This window comes from Misgurnus anguillicaudatus, chromosome 15 (genome assembly GCF_027580225.2).
Source record: "Misgurnus anguillicaudatus chromosome 15, ASM2758022v2, whole genome shotgun sequence".
NCBI lineage: Eukaryota > Metazoa > Chordata > Actinopteri > Cypriniformes > Cobitidae > Misgurnus > Misgurnus anguillicaudatus.
In genome coordinates, this window is record NC_073351.2 from 11157961 (window position 1) to 11182684 (window position 24724).

A 24724-nucleotide genomic window follows, 5' to 3' on the forward strand; every position below is an offset into this window, starting at 1 on the left:
TGCAATAAGATTCGGCATAACCAGCATATTTTGGGGTAGATTGCATTTGCATTTTTTAACCTTAAAGTGACACTCCACTTTTTTTGAAAATATGCTAATTTTTCAGCTCCCCTAGAGTTAAACATTTGATTTTTACCATTTTGGAATCCATTCAGCCGATCTCCGGGTCTGGCGCTGGCACGTTTGGCATGGCTTGGCATAATCCATTGAATCTGATTGGACCATTGGCATTGCGCTAAAAAATAACCAAAGATTATTGATATTTTTCCTATTTGAAACTTGACTCTTCTGTAGTTACATCGTGTACTAAGACCAACAGAAAATGTAAAGTTGCTATTTTCTAGGCAGATTTGGCTGGGGACTGTGCTCTCATTCTGGCGTAATAATCAGGGACTTTGCTGCTGTAACATGGCTGCGGGAGGCGTAGTGATGTTGCGCACTGCCCAAAAATAGTCCCCTTGGTTACTTTCAATAGCAGGGGACTATTTTCGGGCACTGCGTGGTATCATTGTTTCTCCTTCAGTCATGTTGCGGCGGCGGGGTCCTTGGTTATTGCGCCAGAGTGAGAGTGTGGTTGCTGGCCATATCTGCCTAGAATATCGAAACTCTTTGGTTATTTTTTAGCGCAATGCTGGTGGTCTGGTTAGATTCGGTGGATTGTGCTAAGCTATGCAAAAATGGTACCGCCGGACCTGGAGATCGGCTGAATGAATTCGAAATCCGTAAAAGTTTATAGATTAGAAATCCGTAAAAGTTGCTCCTAGAAAAAAAGTTGTGGCTAGAAGGGATACAGCTACAGCCGAAATCTCGCGGGATGAACGCTGTTTTTTATCCTATTTCTACCCCCAAACCCTAAACCAAACATTTCACAGGATTTAGGCCCTTGCTGTATCCTATCTAGCCAGAATCGCTATTTTTCATCCTAACCCTAAACCCAACATCTCACAAGATTTGGCAGTAGCTGTATCCCTTCTAGCCAGAACCGTCTCCTGAGCTAAGATGGAGCTAAATTCTGCAGGACACCGGCCCTCCAGGACCGAGTTTTGGCACCCCTGTCATACGCCAAGCGGTCTGACAGGCCTCACGCTCCTAGTCCCAATCAGGTTAACTGACAGCACGGTGACATGAAATGTTTTTCGCATTTCGTTTTCGCCGCCCCTAGCTAAATGCCGCTGCACACATGAACAAATGTATACCTTGAATGCAATGCAAGTCGCTTTGGATAAAAGCGTCTGCCAAATGCATAAATGTAAATGTAACAGCATATAACCACTGCTCATTAACCTAAACCTCACATGTGCAATCATTGTATGTAATTTTCACACTTATCATCATCTCTTTGTTTACAGGACGAACGAAGTTGACAGCATGACAGACACCTCAGAAACGGGCCACGGAGAGCTGCCTGCCTTCAGTGCCGTTCGTTCTTCAAACCTCTCAACCAATCAGCTTCCTCATTGAGGATTCTACCAATAAAAAACCTGCATTATAATTTGGCTTGAATCAGGGTTTGTGTTGGAAACCACGCCAATGGGACCTCAACTGAATTGACATTTATTGGACGTGATTTAATATAGCGCTGACCTCCAGACATGGACTGCTGAAGATCCTTTCGTTACGTCAAAGTATTTCTGGGCAATATGCACTTTAGTCTGGTCCAGGCTGTCATTTGTAGTGTTAATGTTACATAAATGCATTTGATTTATAGATGCTTGAATGTACGTGTATGTAAATGTTCGTGTGTCCGAGCAAGATTTTAATTTGGATTCTTTTTCAGTCTCTCCTTTATCTTCTGAAACAACTTAAACATTTACAGCTTTGAAAACTGTGTTTAATCGTGGCAATAAGAAGTAATGCAAAGTTCGCTCTCTACGTAGCATTTTATTTTTGTACATATAATCTTAAAGGCTACTTAAAGCCTGGATGTGTCTTCCTGATACATGCATGTGTTGAAACGATCAGAACGTGCTCTTATTCATTCATTTTTATGACAATCATAAAAGATTTTTGTGCAGTGAAGTCGAACCATGACGGTATACAGTGTTTGCTAAACTAAAGAGCAATAGGACTGGATTTGTAAATAGAAATGGGTTCATATGAGCTAACAGTACATCTACAGTGGACGTGTTGTTGAACTGTAATAATCCACTGAGCAAAAGCTGCTGTCTGTGGCTCTGGGGGTTTCGCTTGCTTGTATTCACATTGATGTTTGTATGGAGTTGTTTTTGTACACTGTTTTTAATAAATGCTCTAAGCCAACGTTTGGCAGAAATTATTCCTCTTTGTATTTTCAGATTATTTCAGTATTTTGCTCACGTGTTAATCTAGTTATGCTTTTTTGTACACTGTTGGAAAAATTGATCCCTACCTGTCACTGAGAGGTGGTACCCTTTCAAAAAAGTACACCTTTGTACTTGAAGAGTTCATATTAGTATCTCAAAGGTTAGGGGGGCACCCGATCGGCTGATGCTGCTTGCTATGCTTCTCAATGAATTATGTTGAAATGCCGCTACATCCAAAAGCCAGAGGGCGCTCTCGTGCAGAAACTCAATATGCGCTGCAGACGAAGACCAATACACACGCAGCTATGTCACGCAGCTCAAGGAAATGGCTTAAGGATATATTTATATTGCTGTTCTTCAAACCTTTTCAGGTATTTTCATGATAATAAAGAATTTGTATAGAGGGTATGCACGTGACGTCACCTTCGGCGAAAGTGACTGAGGTTACGCCCACTTAGTGACAAAAGGCGGAGCGGCAGCATTTGTTTACAGTGTGAAATCAGCGAAAACGCGTCTAAATGGGAAAAGCTGTCGTGCGATAGACTTTACTAACAGATTTAAGAAGAATTCGGAGCTATCGTTTTACAGACTGCCAAAAAACACCGAAAGGAGAAGTAAATAGATCGTTCATGCCAACGTCCACAGACCACAGGTGGGTTGATAAGTTGCTAGGGTCACTATCAAGCAGAGGTTTTACTTTCTGCTTAAACGTATTTTTTCAAGTATTTGTATTTTATCCGGGTTTTTTTGGAAAACATACATTCCAAAGCATATTATCATAATTTGTATTCTATTACATTTCATAAATACAAGTTTTTGTTACAAGAGCAGTTTTTGTTTACCATTAAGTACATTAACGTACTTTTACTCAAGTAAAAGTACACAATTTAAATGCAATTAGGTATTAAATACATTTTAATATGCATTATACAAGAATACACAGTATGATTATATGCTTTAGAATGTAGTAAAGTAATTTTTTCCCAATACAAACACCCTAATAAAGCACAGATGCTTGGAAAATGTAACTAAGTATTGTCCACCTCTTCTATCAAGTCCAACTAAATTCAATTTAAGCTGATAATAGTTATTTACAGTTCATTTTACTGGCATTTTCGCAGCAGCCGCTATGAAAACCAGCCATTTTGTTGAACGTTTGCCACTCAACAGGGCGAGTTCCGGCATGGTCACGTGAAAAAGTGACGTCAATGCATACTCTAGTCTAACCTGTCACTTAAAGGATTAGTCAATTTTCTTAAAAGAAAAATCCAGATAATTTACTCACCACCATGTCATCCAAAATGCCGATGTCCCTCCCCGTTCAGTCAAGAAGAAATTATGTTTTTTGAGGAAAACATTACAGGATTTTTCTCATTTCAATGGACTTTAATAGAGCCCAACATTTAATACTTAACTCAACACTTAACAGTTTTTTTTCAACGGAGCTTCAAAGGACTACAAACAATCCCAAACGAGGCATAAGGGTCTTATCTAGCAAAACGATTGTCATTTTTGACAATAAAAATAACAAATATACACTTTTAAAGCACAACTTCTCGTCATATAGATCCGGTCGTCATGCGCTAGCGTGACCCCACGCAATACGTCATGACGTCAAGAGGTCACAGAGGACGAACGCGAAACTCCGCCCCAGTGTTTACAAGCGTCTTGAAAGAGGACTGTTCCTACGTTGTTGTATGTGGAATGATACTAATTAATGTCTTTGTGGCAGTTTATTGTTTAAAATGGTCCGCAAATGTGCGTTTTATATATGTAACACGTGACCTCTCTACGTCACGACGCATTTACGTTAGGTCGCGCTGGACCGGACCTAGACAAAAAGTTGTGGTTTAAAAGTGTATATCTATTTTTCTTGTCAAAAATGACAATCGCCTCGCCAGACAAGACCCCCATGCCCCGCCTGGGATCGTTCATAGTCCCTTGAAACTCCTGATTAAAAAAAAACTGTTAAATGTTGGGCTCTATTAAAGTCCATTAAAATGAGAAAAATCCTGCAATGTTTTCCTCAAAAAACATAATTTCTTCTCGACTGAACAAAGAAAGACATCAACATTTTGGATGACATGGTGGTGAGTAAATTATCTGGATTTTTCTTTTAAGAAAATGGAATATTCCTTTAACAAATAACACATACAAAGACATTACACACATTTTATCAACAAATTTACTCTTGCTTTATAAATTTCACTTTTCTTAAATGGACGTTCCAAATTATGTAAATTTGTGTCCCAGCACAAAAAAAAGAAATATATCCAGTGCAATCACTTTAACAACATTGATCAAAAATATGAAAAAAATTAGAAAACAGTCATTATTTACAAAATGAGATGTACAATATTCCTCATTTTCAAACTGTCCCCTGAAGCCTTTAGTAAACTGTTCCCATGGCATACGTATGGAAAACTCTTTGACTGTCACACTATAACAAATTCACATGTGGCTGTAACTTTAACAGCTCATGTGGTCATGGTCCATCTATTGAGAGTATCTCAGCGTCTGTCTGTGTGTTTTATATACAGTGTTCTTCATATTGAAGACTAGACTTTGGTCATGTTTCTCTGATGCATACTGTGATGTCTGACCAGCTCGTCTGAGCGGGCAAACTTCTTCTGACAGCTCGGCCAACAACAGTTAAAGGGTTTCTCACCTGAAGGTGGAAAGAGAATGTGAACACGTTTTAAAGAGATGTCAAATGAAATAAATTTATATACGAATAGATCAAAAGATGTTTGAGACAAAAAAGGGTTTACGCACTTGTTTTACCTGTATGAGTCCGCGTGTGGGTCTTAAGATGATCTGAGCGGGAAAACTTTCGTTGGCAGGTCTCACACTGAAACGGTTTGACACCTACAGTACAGGACCAAAACAAAGATAAAAACAATGGGCTTTAGACACCTTATGAAAGTTGAGAACAAAAACTGTGTTAAATAAATGTGGTTTTGATGTAGATTGTTAAAAAATTAAGTACACAACAGACGTTAAAAACAAATTGGCCTTTAAATGTTTCATTTGTTAAATGGATAGTTTATCCAAAAATGTAAATTTTATAATTATTTTGTCCCCCTCATGTTGTTTGAACACCTAACAGGGCTCCAGACTGCCACCAAAATTTGAGAGCGTGCCACTGAATTTTACATCCAGTTGCACATGTGCGACCAGTAAATTTGACCTTTTTTGTGATGTGCCACTGAATTTGAAACAGCACGTTGTACTTTCTGCGTCTATCATCAAAGTATTTATTAGTAATACAGTGTAAATTAGTAGAAATGTGAATAGTTGGTTAGCATGTTGATTTACGGTGTGTGCCTCTAAATTTTCTGGTTGCGCCCCTAAAATTTTCAGTTGGGGGCTACTGTGCTCCTGAAAAAAGTTAGTCTGGAGCCCTGACTAGTGTCTTTCTTTGTTCTTCAGAACCCAAATGCAGATTTTTTAAGTGTTGTTTTGGGGGGTTTTGGTTACTAGCTTCAAGCTTTAAAAGGACTCAAAGAATTAAAAAAATTACTTCAGGACACTTAAAATATATGGCTCAAGTCTAGTATGTAATCGGTTTGCTTTCTAGTTTTTAATTATTTTGGTGTAAATAAGAGGAGGGAAGGTGTTTATTCTAGAATGCATTTCATTGGATACAAACTTGCACATGACCCAGCGTGCGACATGAGTCATCAACATTTTGGGTCTATTTTGTTTTTCAGGTACTGTATGGGTGTCCTTAAACAAATTAGGCCTTTTAGGGTCCACTTAAGTTTGAAAACCCGTGGTCCGACCTCAGACCTTTTCAGGGGTGCCTCGGACAAAGCGGTTTAAAGCTTAAGCTGGTAAAGAATATGAATGACTAACCTGTGTGTCTGCGCTGATGTCTCTTGAGTTGATCAGATCTGGAAAACTTGCGTCCACAGCCGGTGTAATCACACTGATATGGCTTCTCTCCTACACGTGTGAGAAAACATCATATCATAATATGGCCACAGGGGGGGGCAGAGTGGGCCTGCCTGACCCACCCAATCAGAGGCTTGTCCCACCCTGGCCCCACACCACATAAGAGCCAATTATTTGGCAAAAATCTGTAATGTTATACTATATAAACAGCCATGAAAATAATTCTTAAAGGATAAGTCAATTTTCTTTTAAAAATCCAGATAATTTACTTGCCACCATGTCATTCAAAATGTTGATGTCTTTCTTTGTTCAGGCGAGAAGAAATTATGTTTTTTGAGAAAAACATTCCAGGATTTTTCTCATTTTAATGGACACCAATACTTATTCGTTTTAATGCAGTTTAAAATTGCAGTTTTAGAGGACTCTAAACGATCTCAAACGAGGCATAAGGGTCTTATCTAGCGAAACGATTAAAATATAAAATATGCATTTTTAAACCACAACTTCTCTTCTTCCTCTGGCTGTGTGATGACTCACAAGCCAGTGCGACCTCACGTAATTGCGTAATGATGTCGAAAGGTCACGTGTTACATATATGAAATGCACATTTGCGGACCATTTAAAAAAATAAACTAACACAAGACATTAATTAATATAATTCCACATACAACAACATGGGAAGGATTCGCTTTCTCCACACTCGAAACACTGGGGCGTTGTTTCGATACGTCATCCGTGACCTCTTGACGTGATGACGTATTGCGTGATGTTGCGCTGGCACGTTACAGGACTGGAGATAGACGAAAAGTTGTGGTTTAAAAGTGCATATTTTTTATTTTTCTTGCCAAAAATTCCAATCGTTTCCCTAAGATTCCTCGTTTGAGAGCGTTTAGAGTCCTTTGAAACTGCAATATTAAACTGCATTAAAACTAATAAGTGTTGGGGTCCTTTAAAGTCCATTAAAATCAGAAAAATCCTGAAATGTTTTCCATATAAAACATAATTTCTTCTCGACTGAACAAAGAAAAACAACATTTTGGATGACATGGTGGTGAGTAAATTATCTGGATTAATTTTTTAAGAAAATAAACTAATCCTTTAAGAAAAACGGCATTTCAAATAAAATTAACATTTTAGTTTGTAACAAGTTTGTTTTAGTTGATGTAAAAGAACTGCCCCTTTTTATCAAATCTAAAGTTACTTAATTGATACAAGATCTGTTAAGGGGTCAAAAAAATATTACAGAAAGAGAGAATGTAAAAATAAACATGTTAACCATTTTTATATATATATATATAAAGTTACTAAATAGTTTCAAAATGTGTACAAAAAAATTAAGAAAACACAATAACAAACAAGCCTAACATTTGTCTTAAATATATGATATTAAAACTAGACATGTGAGATTAAAACATTAAAGACCCCCCCAATCCGACCGGCCCACCTGGAATATCACTTGGCCCAACTATCATCTCATATCTGGAGCCGGGCCTGATCATAATCATACTAGGCCTGTATCTGATTATCTGATCTAAACATCTGAGCCAGATCATGTGAACAGATAACTGTGTGGACAAAGCAGTTTTCATTACAATAAAGCTTCCATGAGGGGGCGCCACAAGTGTATTTTCAGAAGGTCCATATATTTAGCTGAAGTTACAATTAACTGTACTAAGATCCAGATGTTTCTTCATATTTCTGGTGATTTTAGAGATGACTCTTATTATGATAACCTGTGGCTCAATGGATAGAGCTTGTTGTTAGCACCGTAAAGGTCAAGGGTTTGAACCCAGAGAATAAACCGATAAAAGAAGTGCCCCAGTCACTTTTGGTAAAACCGTCAGCCAAACCCGTAAATGTAAGCGCATAACATCAGTTTCATCAAAACATTTGTAAAATAAAGTGTTAATGTATATTGTTAATCAAAAGAAAACATTATATTTATTGCAGTTTTACAATATTAATAACTGTAGTACTGTGTAGTACTGTATTATTTTAGCGTAAACAATTAAAATTTCTACAATTTCCCAATAGAATGGCAGATGACTATTACAGTACAGTAAAGTTGGGTTGTGGCTTTTCTTGTGATGTTGAATACCAAACAGGCCTGCCCCTGAAATGACCCCAAGTTCAGTGAAAGATTTTTTCTTTGCACATATATCATGGTTATCCGACTGAAAATGTCACTGAATAAAAAGTGAGACATTCCTGGGAGCTGGAATCCAAATGTCCAGGGAAATATGTTGTGTCACCACTTTACATTTACATTTATGCATTTGGCAAATCCAAAGTGACTTTTCTAGGTGTACATTATAGAGTTTGTGTATTCTCTGGGATTGAACCCATAGTATTTTGCGCAGCTAATGCATTGCGCTACCACTGAGCCACAGGAACATTTAAAGTCTGATAGTGACAGCTCACCTGTGTGTTTTCTGCCGTGCATCTGCAGGTGGGACAGTTTGAAGTATCTTTTACTACAGCCAGGGTATGAACACATAAAAGGACGTTTATCATTGGTCTCCGATGACTTTGCTATAGACGGAGTGATGCTGGGCACTCTCCTCACATCCTGGAGATAAAGAGAAAATACACAAATATTACTAATGCCAGTTCTGCAACACTTGTTTGTTTTAACAAAACTCCTGTGTTATTTTCCAGTAACCATGCACTGGCTCTGCATCTGAACACTTAACGCTCTTATCATGCAGCCTGTTAAACATCAGTTTAGCTTTCAAAAGTCTTAAGGAGAAAATGGACAGTAAATAAGTAACTGTAACGCAGAGAGAGGTCTCTGGATATTCTCTGCTGTTTCTAAGGCTATGATGGACGTTCATTAAAGGCTTATGATGGATCAGCTGAGGGTTTGAGAAGAGTTGAAACCCAACCTTTCCAGCTAATGGGCCGTGAGAAAGATAATCTTTCCCGTCCTCTTCCAGAGACCCCTCTGCTGTTCATTACGCACCGGGTTTGTAATGTTTGTGTTGTAAGCGGTGATGTATTGCTCAACAGGCCTGACTGATCAAGCGCACACTGGTAGTGTAAATCTCACACTTGAGGTGAAAGTGTTCAAGTATTCTGGGAATGGCAGAGCCGCAGTCACGCTGGACTGGGAGTGTGTGGAAGGGGGAAAGGGGTGTAGCTGACCTCGGAGTTGAACCTGAAGGTGTTACTGATATGGGTGTATTGGTAACTATAATTTAACTGTAATGCATCATTATTGCATTATATATTGCTTAGATCTGATTTCTTCAACCTTTTTCAGGCCAAGGACCCCTTAATGGGTAGAGGAGGAGCCCAGTACATGTATCAAATTAAGACTGCATTTACATACTTTGTTATGATAGTTACGTTCAAAGATAATAAAATAAAAAACATTTCAGACACACTTAGGTTTTTATGTTTACAGTATATACAAATGATTAGAAATGACACTGAACATTAATTTATGCATTTTATATAAAGTCAAAATATACAAAAAATAAGTATTTGACACATCAGCATTTTTATCAGTAAGGGGATTTCTGATTGGGCAACATTTCCACCATATGTAGCCATCAAGCCAAATATTGAATTCATACAAAAAATCAGAACATTTAAGTATACAAGTTGAGTCATAATAAATAAAGTGAAATGACACAGGGAATAAGTATTGAACACACTTTATTTAATACTTTGTAGAAAAGCCTTTGTTGGTGATTACAGCTTCTAGAAGCCTCTTATATGGGAGACCAGTCGTCTGCATTGCTCAGGAGTGATTCTGGCCCATTCTTCTACACAAATGGTCTTTAAATCTTGAAGGTTCCTTGGGCCTCTTTTATGAACTTTGATCTGCAGTTCTTTCACTGGGCCATGCAAGCAACTTGATTTTCTTTCTTTGAAACCACTTCATTGTTTCCTTGGCCTTGTGTTTAAGATCATTGTCTTGCTGAAATGTCCACCCTCTCTTTATTATATGGTGTTCTTGGGGTGGTGGGCAGTGCCATTTCTTCTCCAAACATGGTGTGTAGAAAACCCGCCAAAAAGTTCAATTATGCTTTCATCTGACCATACTATAGTCTCTCAATAATCCACAGGCTTCTCCAAATGCTCTTTCGCAAACTTTAACCGAGCCTCAACATGCTTTTTGTTCAGGAATGGAGTCTTGCGTGGTGAGCGTGCATGGATGCCATGGCAGTTCAGTGCATTGCTTATAGTTTTCTTTGAAACAACAGTACCTGCTGATGCAAGGTCTTCCTGAAGTTCTGCCCAAGTGGTTTTTGGCTCTTGGAGAACTCTCCTGATTATTCTTTGGACTCCTCGGACAGGGATCTTACGTGGAGCACCTGATCGTGGCAGGTTTATGGTGAAGTGATGCTCTTTCCATTTCCGGATAATGGCCCCCACAGTGCTCACAGGAACATTCAGGATTCTGAAAATGCGCCATTCCCATCTAAATGCTTTTCAACAATAAGTTTACAAAGATCTTGAGAGAGTTCTTTGCTTTTACCCATCATAAAGTCTTTCCTATGTCCCTCCTGGGTAATAAGAAGCCTTTATAGCCCATCAATTAAGACTAAGCATCTGATATCGATTAGTACTGATCGGGGCAGGGTTTCTCTCTCAAAACTGACAGATTACAGGTGATCTCCTGGCTTTCTATGCCATTTTGCACCTTGTTCTCTTCATGCGTTCAATACTTATTACCTGTCTCATTTTACTTTACTTATTATGACTCAACTTGTATACTTAAATGTTCTGATTTCTTTGCCTGAATTCAATATTTGGCTTGATGGCTACATCTGGTTGAATTTTGTGTCATTAACCCACAATTAAAAATACTCTTACTGATAAAAATGCTGATGTGTACACAAATACTTATTTTTCCCGCTGTATGTTGCTGTGATAGAGAGTGCGTAACCACCCACCTGTATTCCTCTGAAGAGACCATGTGTGTGGATGTGATACTGAGTGTAGACCACAGGAGCTGCTGCAGACGGTTCAGCATCATAACTTGAAGTGTGACTGGATATAAATTCACATAGAGCGCATAGTCAGAGATACACTTTTAAATATAAAGGTGCTTCACGGTGCTATAGATTAACTATTTTTTGTTAAATGGTTCCATAAAGAACCATTAAAATCTGAAGAACCTTTCTGTTTCACTAAAGAAAGAATTATTGGTGTGGGCAGAAATAAATGGACGAGCATTATCAGTCATCAAAGGTCAAGTGCTCCCACAGCCCATCTAACATAAAGGCTGCGCATTTTTAAAAAAAATGCTGAGCGCTATCAGTGGACAGAAGAGTCCAAAACCAATAGGGTAGTCCCACATAGGTCTGACGCAATTTAAACTGCCCACTTAGAGAGAGAGATCATAAAGCAGGGTGACAGATAGTTGATAGGAGAAAGAGTCTGTACCTTTTAATGCTGGATGTTAGCGGGCTGACGGAATTCCAGGGTAAACGATCCAACTGATAGAGATTATCACTGACAATGAAGAAAAGATCAATTACAGGTCATGTAACACAATATTCACTACACAGCCTAAAGTTCAGTGCTTTAAGTGGGCTGGTACGCGCCGGTACTCAGTACCGCCACTTCCAAATATAGCTCTTGAGCGTACCACCACCTCTCCATGCGCCCAGAATGTGCTTTTAGCGTTCCAGTACGCTTACTTGCACATCTGTTTAAATCAGAGGTTTTAATCCTTTGGCTGCGCTGGCAGTTTTCAGAGCGCCCTTATGCAGAGCAGAGACTACAGCTGTGTCCCAATTCAAAGGCTGTGACCTTATAAGCATGCAACCTTAAAAGGTGAGCACTCGGTCTTTTAAGGTGGCAACCTCAGGAGTTCGCGAAGAGAACTGAAATGTGACGGTCTAACCTTCGGAGGACACATAATTTGCGCCACCTGCTGCACGCGCACACCGCGCCTGTCAGCAGGAGACGGAGGAGACTTATTAACTCATTCACCGCCATTGACGAGTTATCTCGTCAATTATGAGTTAATATTTAACTAATAAATATGCCTTTCTGGACGAATTTCAAAGTGAAAGTGTAATACCGCTTTTATCCACTTGATGGCGCCAAACCGAATTTATCAAAAACGGAAGTTTAAAAGATTTAATGATTTATTTTATCTGCCTTTATGTTTGATAGTCATTCTGAGTCTGATCTCTAACATAAATTCCTTTACAAAAACACAATTTTTTAAGCTTTTTGCTCAAAATGTTGTATTTTTGAAGAGAAATATCCATATTTCAGTAGTTAAATTAAGTGGAAAAAGTAAATATATAATGAAACCCCCATTTTGTTTGTTTGTTTGTTTGTTTATTGTTTGTTTGAAAGCAGAGGGTGTGTTCTTTAATTTGATATAATTTGTATGTTTATATATTTATAGAAGATAATTTTTCCTGCAAGGAATTTTGTGAAACTTTTGTTAAAATCACAAAAATGCAGGTGGGCAACTTTTCTCAAAAAGGCTGGCGGTGAATGAGTTAAAAAAATTCCGAAAAAAATCAGAAAAATATTAATTTATTTTAGAAAACATGATACTTTGATGTAGATTAAACTATTCAACAGTATATCAAATTAATCGACCTTAGAAATATACGCAATATATAAAGAATAATATTAACACAAAACATAACTTTAAATACTAAAACAGTGACAAGAAAAATGGTTTCTGCTAAATACACACTTATTTTTAATAAAGGTTTTTAATTGTTTATTTTAGAATATCCAGCAGTTATATGCAATCTTGGGATATCCTCGGCTAGGATATCCTAAGCATCCTTTGAATTGGGACGGCCTTACTCGCCTCGAGTCGCACTGCTGTGACTATTTCTAGCTCAAGCAAATCCACAAACTAATTCAATGATTTATTATTTTTTTACAAGGTCGTCTGTTGACTCCTGTATATAAAACCCCTTTGTCGTTACCTCAGGGGAGAAGTCGAGTCAGCAAAAAAAAATTAAATAAAAAAATTATAAAAGTACCGGCACCTTTTTTGGGCCACTTAAAGCACTGCTAAAGTTGTCAGTCAAAAAATGATATCCTGGAAGATGTTATTTGAGAATTTTGCTTTAACATCACTACTTATTCAAATGCTGTTTCATTTCTGCTTTGTTTGTTGATGTGACCGTTGATTCACATCACTGTATTTGTTCAAAGAATCAGTTAATCTATGAAAACTGCTTACATACGCAAATCACAGTACAGTTAACAAAGATCACATACTGTATATCACAGCCACCTCGCACATGTTTTTCGGCTTTAGAGTTGAGTGCCTGGCACAATGATGTAAGAGAGTGTTGTCACACTGAATTCTGGGCATTATGGAAGGAGTTTAGGGAAGTGGTCTTGACTCATTTGCTGTTTGGCATTTCTGTTGACTGATTTTGCAATTTAAAAGGTGAAGTGTTGATTTTTAAGTCAAGGAAAAATTGATAAAAAAAAGAAAGTTGTGTGTGTTGTTTAAGTTATTAATAAGTGTGTGACAAGCAAATTAGTAGGCTAATTATTTCCTTCTATTATATAAATATTAAAAAATGTATGGTTATAGTATTATTATTATTATTATTTGTGTTGTTGTTGTTGATATTATTATTATTATTTGTATTATTATTATTATGATTAGTAGTAGTAGTAGTATTTGTGTTATTATAATTATTATTATTATTACTATTATTATTAATATTATTATTATTATTATTTGTATTATTATTATTTTTAGTAGTAGTAGTATTTGTGTATTATTATTATTATTATTATTATTTGTATTATTATTAGCAGTAGTAGAAGTAGTATTTGTGTTGATATTATTATTATTTTTATTATTATTTCTATTATTGTTATTTTTATTATTATTATTATTATTATTATAACTAATTATTATTATTCATATTATTCTGTTCGTACTTTCATTCTTATTCTTATTGATTTAATAGTAATTATGAGAGAGCAGTCTAGTCGTAGTGACATTTCTCATGTCTGGTTGGCACGTCGCTTCCCAATTTTTTTCTGTTACAGCTCATGCAGTGTTTCGAAATACAAGACACAATTTTAGGCCAGGCCTTGTTGTTGAAAAATATACTGGAATTTCCCTTTTCGCCGCTCTTGTAATCGTGCTTTCTTGCCAAGAACTGAAGATTTGCAGGGTCACCAGAACACAGTGCAAGAGTACCAGGTTGATAGGAATGAGCGAGTGTGTGTTTGTGTATCTTCTTGTGATGATTCCCAAAGGCATTCCGAGCTCCAGGCACCAGAGCTGTGTTTATAATGAGGAGGGGGCAAAGTGGGAACGCTACATTCGGGTCTTATCAATTTTTGGTTCTCTGTGTTCTTTAAACAACACGAGAGCAGGATTTAAAGGATTGCATGCTTTGCTACAACTTTTACACCAATTAGCTGTGGCTTTATTATAGTGAAAGTGTATTTACTTTATTTGTAGTAAAATTATGATTATCTTGGTGGGGGGAAGTGGCATTTTCCTATCTTTATATGCATTACGCTTTTCCACCTTTCTTCATGTGAACTTTTCATCCAACAGTGAGCATTCGATTATTATTTAATCTCCATTAGTATAAGCTGTATGCTGTTGTGCTATAAAAACAACAGGGGAAATGTAGCTCTTTTGTATGAGACATGCTCCAGATGCACCATAAAAGTATTTCACTCTTTTTATTTTGAAACACGTCTCCCTTTATCTCTCTGTCCTTCTCCCCTCTCTCTGGGGAGGGCCAGGCGGAGAAGCGAAGAGGAATTTGGAGGAAACGGGCAGTAGATCACTGTGAGTGTATTTTGGCCTGCTGAGAGCTGCTGTGTAGTTCATAACCTTTATGCAGACTTACAGAGGATTTATTTCAGCCACGCAGACTGAATTCAATCTCAAAGGAGCTTTAACACCAAATACTATATGAAGTCGAAAATAGTCCTCTTAGTAACTTTCAATGGCAGGAGACTATTTTCGCCACTGTGTAATATCACTACGCCTGCTGCAGCCATGTTACGGCAGCAAAGTCCTTGATTATTACGTCAGAATGAGAGTATAGTTCCTAACCATATCTGTCTAGAAAATCACAACTTTTAATTTTCCATCAGTCTTAGTACACAATGGCCCTCATTTATCATTCTTGCGTAGAAACGAGCGTATATGTTGGCGTAAGATTATGCTTACACTCCTCTCACCGCCTGATTTATGAAACTGTGCGTACCGTTGATATTCAGGTGTACGCAATATCTGCCCTTCATAAATGCCGCGGCTGAAAACGATCGTCATTAGAATAACACGCCCATATAAATTCAAGTCTCCGCCTCCCCCCACGCCCTCATTTTACGCCATTGACACACGAAAGACGGCAAAGAAGAGAATCCGGGGAAGTGAAAAGAAACAAAATTGTTTTATTTGGGAGTTTAAAGAGTGGGATTAAAGGCACATTAATAATTGGATGACAATTTGTAATATTCTTATTATTATTTTTATTATTAATATTGATATTTAGAAGAATAATTATTTATTATTATTATTATTTACTGTTGCCTCTAAATTCTATGTCTGCTTAATGGTTCAGTTAATTTTTTTTAAATAATATTTTAAAATGATGTAGTAACTTTTGTAGTGTGTTGTTCTGTATTTACATACAGTTGTTTGTTAGCTGTATCTCAGATCCAGTTTGATACGGAGCTCCGAATATAATTCAAATTAACAATTTGTTTCCACGACATCCACATGTTTTAGCTAAGCTAATTCATAATTTGAAGTAATAATAATTGTAATAGTAATTACGAAATATTATAATAATTAATTCCAAGGAACAAACTGTTGAATATTGGGAACAAATTCTAAATTTATGGCCATACTTTAGACTAAATAAGAAAAAGAAGTGTCCATAATGTAGCATAAAAAATAATTCGTGGCCATAATTTTGTCCGCATGTCATCCTGATCGGATTTACGGCTCCATTCAACACAAGCATTTTACCTTAACTCATCTGTATTTATTTATCATCGAATGGTATGTAACTAGCTTACCTTTTATTGCATTACTATGTTTTCGTAGCACATCCTTGTGCTTTCTTGCAATGTGCCGCTTCAGATTCCAGGAAGAATATTTGCTAACTTTTACAGTCTCTCCGCAGTCCCTTTCAATTTTTTCTACCTGCTCAATCTTAACTTTTATTTTTACTTTACATTTATGTATAAGGCTTAAATTCCATAACTTATTGCTAGACGTTTTTACAGATTCTCAAACTAGCAAATTATCAAAGGGCGTTCTGGGTTCAACGAGCGGTGCTGAGGGAGCGGAATTTTCGGAAAGGCGCTTTGATGGTAATATTACCGCAACGCTCCGCTTCCAATAAGCTCCGTTCACATGCTCGCTCTGAAACATCAGGTAAAGCGCACAGGCTCTCAAAGGAATACATATTCATACAAATAAAATGCTGTGTTAAAGTCTTACAAATTAAACATTGAACATTGTTGCATAAAAATAAACACTGAAGTTTATAATTACTATGTTTTATTTTTTACAGTGGGTCATAATATATCATATATTTTAGTTTGTCAGTGCGTTTTATGGTGTTAGGAAGTGTTTGCGCATTTCTGCACTAACTCAAAAAGTGCGTACACCACCTCCTGAGCTGGCGTAGGATTTGAGCGTGCCGTACGGCAACGTCCATATTGATAAATCTCAAAGTCACCGTGGTTTTGGGTGTACGCAAGGTGTAGGCTGGAAATTTGGTGTACGCACTTTTGATAAATGAGGGCCAATGTAACTACAGAAGAGTCAAGTTTTAAATAGGACAAATATTGAAAACTCTTTGTTTTTTGAGTGCGATGCTAATGGTCTAATCAGATTCAATGGATTATGCTAAGCTATGCTAAAAGTGGTACCGCCAGATCTGGAAATCAGCTGAATGGATTCCAAAACGGTAAAAATCAAATGTTTAACTCTAGGGGAGCTGGAAAATTTGCATATTTTCAAAAAAGTGGAATGTCCCTTAAAAATTAAGTACAATTTTGTTACAATGCTAAAAACAAAGTTGTGACTGATGAGTTAATGCTATATGCTAACATTTAGGTTGCCAAGTTCTACTATTGACGGTACAGTTACATTTTGCATGTGCATACTGGAAAAAACCACATTTACCACTCAGAAATGTCCATTAACAAACTTTGAATACTTGATTATTCCTCAAATTATTCCTTTATCTGATACAGGCTCAAACATTAGGTCTGTCTGCACACACAAAGAGCTACTAAAGGAGCTGCTCTGTGAAACAGCCAATCAGAGCAAAGCTCACTATAATTATTCATGACCCTTTTAAATAAGTTAATACCATTTCATTCTAAAGGCGTTGTAAATAAATAATTTTTACACTTAATAAAACCACATACCTTCTATGTAGATATCAGAATACAATGTAACATATTGTATCAATGCATTCTTTGGCACCTTTATCGGAACTGAAAGTGCATTACTGTAAAATGGCTTTTGCTTGTTATTACAAACTGAATGACAAGGCAGATTCTTTTCTGTGCCAGCTGACAGCATGACACAGATCCTGCTGATAAAGCTAAATACGTACTAAATCTAGAACAGTATTTTTATTCAGCAGTCCTATTTTTGTAACCCTTTGGGACGTTTTCTCTATGATGTAATGTATTGCTTTTACTGTTATTATTTCCCCCTCGCTTTGGTGAATATTATTTTGTTTCGATAATCGCCATAATTATGATGTAATCATATAAATCTTCATTAGCTCAATTATGTGTAATTTGTCTTGTACGAGAAATCATTGTAAACTAAATACCTGTTAAATGCATTTCTCAAGAGCAACGTCTGACTCTCAGGAGGACTGTGGCACCCATAAACAGGCGGAGGGATGGAGTACTGCTGCTCACCTGTGTGTGTGTTTTTACAAAAACAATTATAATACAACACACAAAAAACATACAGTTCAAGTATAATATCCTCAAACAAAGAAATGCAAGACAAATTCATCACACTGAACTCTTCAAAGACCTCATGCTTAGATGTGAAATAAAGCGTTTTACAGGAGAACTAACAAAGAACTGTAATGGGAGTGTGGCCTCATTTTTACTGAGGTTATCCAAACATCTCAGGGCTCCATGAGACCATAAAGCAGTCACTGCCGCTCGCCTAACTCTCAGGGCAATAGACGGAGAATCAATCCCCTGACAGCTCTAAACCTCTTTCTCACAATCCACAATTCTGTTTCCTCCTGTTAACTGCCCAAATTTATACCAACATCATTTATACTAAATGAACTTTGAAACACGCACACATTTTGTTGAGTGTTTTGAAGTGTTTGAGGAAGGAAAAAAATGTGCTGCTTTCCTGTGCCATCATGTGAATGTGAGCGGAACGGGTTTAACTTTCAATTGTAAAACAGATCACACAGGTTGAGCAAAAATTGTTCATAGAGGTCATTGAAAAATAGTATATATACCCATGGTGCTTTGCGGAGACATGGGGTCCTCGTGTTTAAAGGAATGGTTGGGAAAAGGTGACATGTGATGTGCAGGCGTGTGACCGTAACTGGGAGCTCCATCCAGTGCCACTGGACCATAACCTGAAAAATAGAGAAAGCAATAAAATAGACTGATCTCATGAGAAACCGGCTTCATCGGGTCAAATTTTGTGTCTCCTAAAATTGTCCTGTGCAGTCTGAATTTCTAGACTGCCCCTATGTGGTCGAATGTGTTGCATGTGGGTGATTCTCACGAAACCATTGAAACACCACGGCACTAATGATTTTAGCTTTAAAATGTGTAATATAGTAACATTAAAAAGCATCAGAATTAACACAATACTGTGTTCTACCTTGCACAATGTGAGATTTCAACATAAGAATTTATAATTGTAAATTTTATCTCATTTTCTGCTGAAATTCTCATTACCGCAATGTGTCCGGCTGTGTTTGAACATGCGTTATGTTGTAATTTAATCAAATTAACACAAAAATATTAAGAAAAAAATAAGCGGATGTTTTGCTAGACTACTTTAGATGACAGAAAAAATATTTACTGAATATTCATGTATAATAATAATGAAGAAAAATTTGGAAAATGATGTGTCCATGCCTGATGTTCTCATCCTCCACAACACTTTTTGAGAACAGTTTAAGCACACATACAGAATTTTAATAAAGTTTGATTTTGAGTGACCAAGCACATGGACCAGTTACTTCAAGATGGCTACCAGGTAAGATCATTTATTTACAGTTAATTTGAAATATTGTCTTGTCAGAATGCTTACACGACATTTTGATTATCATTACCGCAACAGATGCTTATTAAATGTTAATTTAAATAATAGAAGCATAATACTTTGATTTTAAATGCATGTGCAGAATCTCCAAATTATGTTCTTTCAGGTTTGTCATGTCATTTTGAAAATATGTCAGTGTTGATGTTTTCTGACTGTTGCGGTAATGAGATTTTTTTAGGACACATTTTTTAAATTATGTTACAAAAAGTGTTAAATGATAAGTAAAAGTTTTTAAATTAATGTTCCCATTTACTCTTTGTTTTTCAATGTCTGGTGGGAAAAAAAGTAAATTTAAGCAATTTTTACATTTTCATGCTTGACATTTTTAAAACCAAGTTTTCGTGAGAATCACCCATGTATTAATGTGTGTTTTCTCACAGGGCCTCATGTTAACCAACACAGTCTCACGGCAAGTCGAGTTAACGAAAATGTTGATTAATTTATTCTTGTTTGATGACACGAATTTCCGCTGTTTTTCGTGTCTCTGGACACAAATGTCTTTTTCGTCCTTCCCATCACGAATTTCTATCAATGGCTGTTCGTGTATGTGGCACGACTTTCTTTATTGTGTCATTTTACATCGTTCTTTCCTATTTTTAAAGCATTGTCGCTTGGGGTTAGGGTTAGATTCGGGCTTTGTGTTAGAATGAAATTGTATGCATTGTTTCTACATGTTTTTCATCCGCTTTTAAAACTATTCTCGCCTGGAGTTGGGGTTTGGGTTAGGAAGTCACAGAAAGTGATTCTAACCCAAACCCCAAGCAACAAAGGTCAAAAAATTGAAAACAACGATGAGAAAACAAAATATAAAATGACACGATAAAGAAAGTCGTGCCACAGACACGAACAGCCATTGATAGAAATTCGTGCTGGGAAGGACGAAAAAGACATTCATCTCCAGAGACACAAAAAACTGCAGAAATTCCTGTCATCACACACGAATAAATTAATCAACTCTTTTTGTTACTATAACACGACTTACCGTGAGACTGGGTTGCAACCAATTCCTTTATACTTCAAATACTACAGCTAGAGAAGTGTGTTTTAACCATGTTAAAATATGTATAAAACTGTACATTTTAAACAAGGATCTTTAATTAACATTGTAAAAATAAAAATGAATCCATTAAAAGCAATACAACAACACACACTCCAGCATCACCTATTTATACCTGCATGTCATGGTGGCATTATTAATGCCATGTCAATAACAATAAATTATAGTAAGGACTGATATGGTGAATATATACTAGCTATATACTATATATACATTTGTGTACTGATCCCTCAGCTTAAAAGTAAAGAGGCTTTTAAAGAGTGAAGAAAAGTCAATATGGTGCTTTACAGTTATTACGCTGTAATGTTGTCTTTACTTAAACAATCAAGTACAAAATACTTAACGTTTGTGTTTTGGACAATTAACTTAAAAGTTTATTTTTTTACATTTTAACCTAAAAAAACATAAACTTAAAAAATGCAAGTGTAATGAACTTAAAATTATGAGTACAGTTCATCTAAATAATTTGTTTATTGATTTTTGGTCAGACAATAAGAACTCATGGGGCCTTAAATAGTTATTAATTAATATTTTAATATGTTGTTTTGTAGTTAAAGTAGTTTTCTGTCAAGACACCATTCAGAAGATTATTGTTTGTTAAACATGGACCCAGTTCAAAACACCTTGTTTTTCTCTACAGCAGTGATGCACATGTGCATTGGTGCATACACGCATGTCAAATATGCAGTTTAATGTGGAAATGTTTAGTCAATGAGTGACACAATGATAGATATTATTATATCATATTGTACGCCAGATGAAAATTTCAGTATAGTCTAAATAAGTGCTGGGTTAAATGTTTTTGCTGATTTCAGAGTCACATGATGTATGACTGTATTATATTTGGACTTGGTTGCACATTTGCACTTGATGAAATAAATAAAAGCTCGCTAAACAAGCCAACCAAGCTATAACAACATCTCTATAAAAATGTTAATTAACAAAACATTGTTAAATAAAATATTCATTCACAGTAAACTGCTTATTTAATGATCTGATAAACATTTAAATCTCCTTACATGATTTAAAGTGCCTTTAATTGTTTTTATTTGTTAATTCGCTAAAACCATACGTTTACTGTAATATCTGTTTTGATTTTAAAATTACTTTACAAATTATTCAATAAAGCAAATATAACTTCTCAGTTTATTAAGACTATGTTTTACTAATAAAATGTATATTTAATGTATTCATTTATTCAAGGTTTGGATTATTTGTATAAACAAAAATCTAAAAATATCTTTGGAGGGTAAAAAGGGACCTTTTATGACTAACTATAACTAACTTAACAAATAAATACGCCTACACAAGCACATTTACCGTATTTAAAATACCACTGATTTCTTTGAACACAAACTTTTAATAGAAAGATAAACTGTAAAAGTTTAATCGATTTAAAATTACAATTAATTTAAACTTTCTTGACTAGTAAGGAGTTGCTACACTGTAGAAAAAACTTTACTGCCTTAAATTTTTTTTGTTAAATCAACTCAGATTTACAAGTCATGTCAACAGAGATGAGTTGTTTCAACTTATAAAATATAGTTGAGAAAAGTCAACTTAATTTAATAAGTTATAACAACTCACCTGTAGTTATAACAACTCATCTCTAGTCAAGATAAATAATAGTAAGTTGAAATGACTTGTAAATCCAACAAAAAAATGTTAAGGCAGCAATGTATTTTTTACAGTGTATAAATTATAAAAATAAAGTTGAATTAGCTTAAGTTATTTCAATTTTATTTTTTATCATTTAGAGCAACTCCTCACAATAGTCAAGGAAGTTGAAATAAATTGTAATTTCAAATTGATTAAACTTAAAAATGTAAGTGCAACAAGAAATTTTAATAGCGACCCATGACAAGACAAAAAAAGGGGTGACTTTCTCACCCTGGTTGCGCGTTAAAGGAGGACCCTCCATACAGCCTGGCATGTAGGGTGCACCAGAAAACATCCTGTTGTTGCTGGAGGTAGAATCAGTAAAAGCCCCGTGCATGCCTCCGGTTCCTGTGAGCTGGCCTGAGAAGTGCACAGTGAAGGCCCCTACACTACAGTGCGGATCCTCGTGAGGCTCCACGGGGCCCCAGACCGGCTCCTGCTTGACGAACGAATGTGTGGGAAGAGATCCGTACGGGGTGCCTGTGTGAAAGTCCAACATCGGCCCCCACTGCGGAGCTCCGCCGACAGGCAATGAACAGTTGGTGTTCCCCCCAGGAAGCGTCGGGACCGCCGGTAAAAGGGCGTTTAGGTCTCTGACGTCCGTTCCCATCAGGCCACACGATTCTGTCGGCATTTAGGAAAAGATTTGAAGTCCCAACACACTCAAATAAAGCTCAACTCTTAGAGTAGATGGCTGAGATGTCCTGTGCTGATAACTAAAAGAAAAAAATAAATCTCAGCAGAAGAGTACTTTGAGGGGCCTTCTGCCCCTTAAGATATACTACAAGGGGTCCAACCGAGCAGATTTTAAGACTTCGTCTGCGCCTGAGATCGGTGGTGATGCGGTGGGAGGCGCTGGTGAGGGGTAAGGAGAAAGACATGTACAGCAATCATGAGAGTTGAGGTAGGAGTAACTACACTGTTGTAAATTTGTCTGGGTATGTTGGCTTTAAAAACACCTCATTATGTCTGAAGGAGGAGTCAGAGGGGGTGTGAATAAAAATCACTTAAAAATCACTTACTCATCTATTACTTGAACAGCACTTTCCAACAACGTCTGACTAATGTCTTGTTGTGAATATGTGTACATATGTGTGGGTGTCAGTGGTCCTGTGGGTATCTGGCCTTCTGTTCACACCAACATTTCTTTATTGTGTTTTTTTTTTTTTTTGGCATGCATACAGGTATGGTTGGTGGTGATCTGTTATGTTTTGCCAACAACATTTCTGTTGGTTTATAATGTTTGTTTTCTCATACACTTTGGTAATGTCAATAATGATCATAAACTAAAATCATTTTCTTCTGTTTTGCTATGATAACCATTAAAATGATTTACATTTTTATTTCAGTACAGACTTGTTTAAAAAGGCTGGATTGATTTTACTTGATTCTTTTTTGTTTGTTTTGTTAACTTGTATGGCTGAAGTGTTGACAGTGTGGAAAGTATATATAAGTGCTATCTGAAGAATTTGTGTTGTCAAAGTCAAGACTCAATTAATATGATGGATGTGCGTGCGTTTGCGATTAAGCAACATTTGTGCAATACCAGCAGAATCTGTAGGCTGTTTGGGAAAATGACACATTTAAATGAAAGAACAAAAACATAAGGCAAGATGATTTGGTGAAAAATATGTATAGTATTCTGTATTTACAGTTTTTAGCGTATGGTTTTACTTACTTTCACTGTTTAGCACAAACTATTCGGTGTATAACAGTATGTGACACTGACTGTATACCAAAAATGATTATTTTAATATTCTGTAACTAACTATAATAAACCTAATCTTTATTTGATACATGTACTGTGGGTCCCTGTGGCTCCTCTCTATACATTAAAAGGTCCTTGGCCTTAAAATGGTTGAAGACCACATAGAAGAGACATTTTTGGTTCCTTGGAGAACCATTTTGTCAAAGGTCCTTAAAAGCATTTCTTAATTACATGTAAAAAACCTTTTGTGATAACAGGATGTTAAAGGAATATTCAATTTTCTTAAAAGAAAAATCCAGATAATTTACTCACCACCATGTCATCCAAAATGTTGATGTCTTTCTTTGTTCAGTCGAGAAGAAATTATGTTTTTTCAGGAAAACATTCCAGGATTTTTCTAATTTTAATGGACCTGAATAGAGCCCAACAATTAATACTTAACTCAACACTTAACAGTTTTTTCAACGGAGTTTCAAAGGACTATAAACGATCCCAAAGAGATATAAGGGTCTTACCTAGCAAAACGATTGTCATTTTTGACAAGAAAAATAAAAAATATGCACTTTTAACCACAACTTCTCGTCATGTAGATCCGGTCGTGATGCGCCAGCGTGGCCTCACCCAATACGTCATGACGTCAAGAGGTCACAGAGGACGAACGCGAAACTCCGCCCCAGTGTTTACAAGTGTGAAGAAAAAGGAGCGTTCCTACGTTGTTGTATGTGGAATGATACTAATTAATGTCTTTGTGGCAGTTTATTGTTTAAAATGGTCCGCAAATGTGCGTTTTATATATGTAACACGTGACCTTCCTACGTCACTACGCATTTACGTTAAGTCGCGCTGGACCG

The 24724-nt window shown here is 36.5% G+C and overlaps 2 protein-coding genes across 9 annotated transcripts in view; one reads left to right on the forward strand and one right to left on the reverse strand.

Annotated features, from left to right (window-relative positions):
• Window positions 1–2275, forward strand: part of kifc3 (kinesin family member C3) — a 47571-nt gene extending 45296 nt beyond the window's left edge. For all 7 annotated transcript variants that reach the window (XM_073853373.1, XM_055174101.2, XM_073853371.1 and 4 more), the window contains one exon: window positions 1350–2275. In XM_073853373.1, coding sequence (XP_073709474.1) covers window positions 1350–1461 — 112 coding nt within the window. In that variant the 3' untranslated portion in view covers window positions 1462–2275. The remainder of the gene's footprint in view (window positions 1–1349) is intronic.
• A 2212-nt stretch (window positions 2276–4487) lies between these two features.
• Window positions 4488–23100, reverse strand: wt1b (WT1 transcription factor b). Of its 2 annotated transcripts, none has more exons than XM_055174843.2 (9): window positions 22397–23100; window positions 18629–18751; window positions 17969–18059; window positions 11577–11645; window positions 11084–11180; window positions 8601–8748; window positions 6141–6230; window positions 5067–5150; window positions 4488–4950 (listed from the first exon to the last, which is right to left on the reverse strand). In XM_055174843.2, the coding sequence occupies exons 1-9, from the start codon at window positions 22797–22799 to the stop codon at window positions 4841–4843; spliced, it is 1215 nt and encodes a 404-aa protein (XP_055030818.2). In that variant the 5' UTR covers window positions 22800–23100; the 3' UTR covers window positions 4488–4840. The 2 variants fall into 2 exon arrangements, with proteins under 2 accessions (XP_055030818.2, XP_055030817.2); XM_055174842.2 differs by having other exon boundaries at window positions 5058–5150; window positions 22397–23099.
• Between the last annotated feature and the right edge of the window lie 1624 nt (window positions 23101–24724).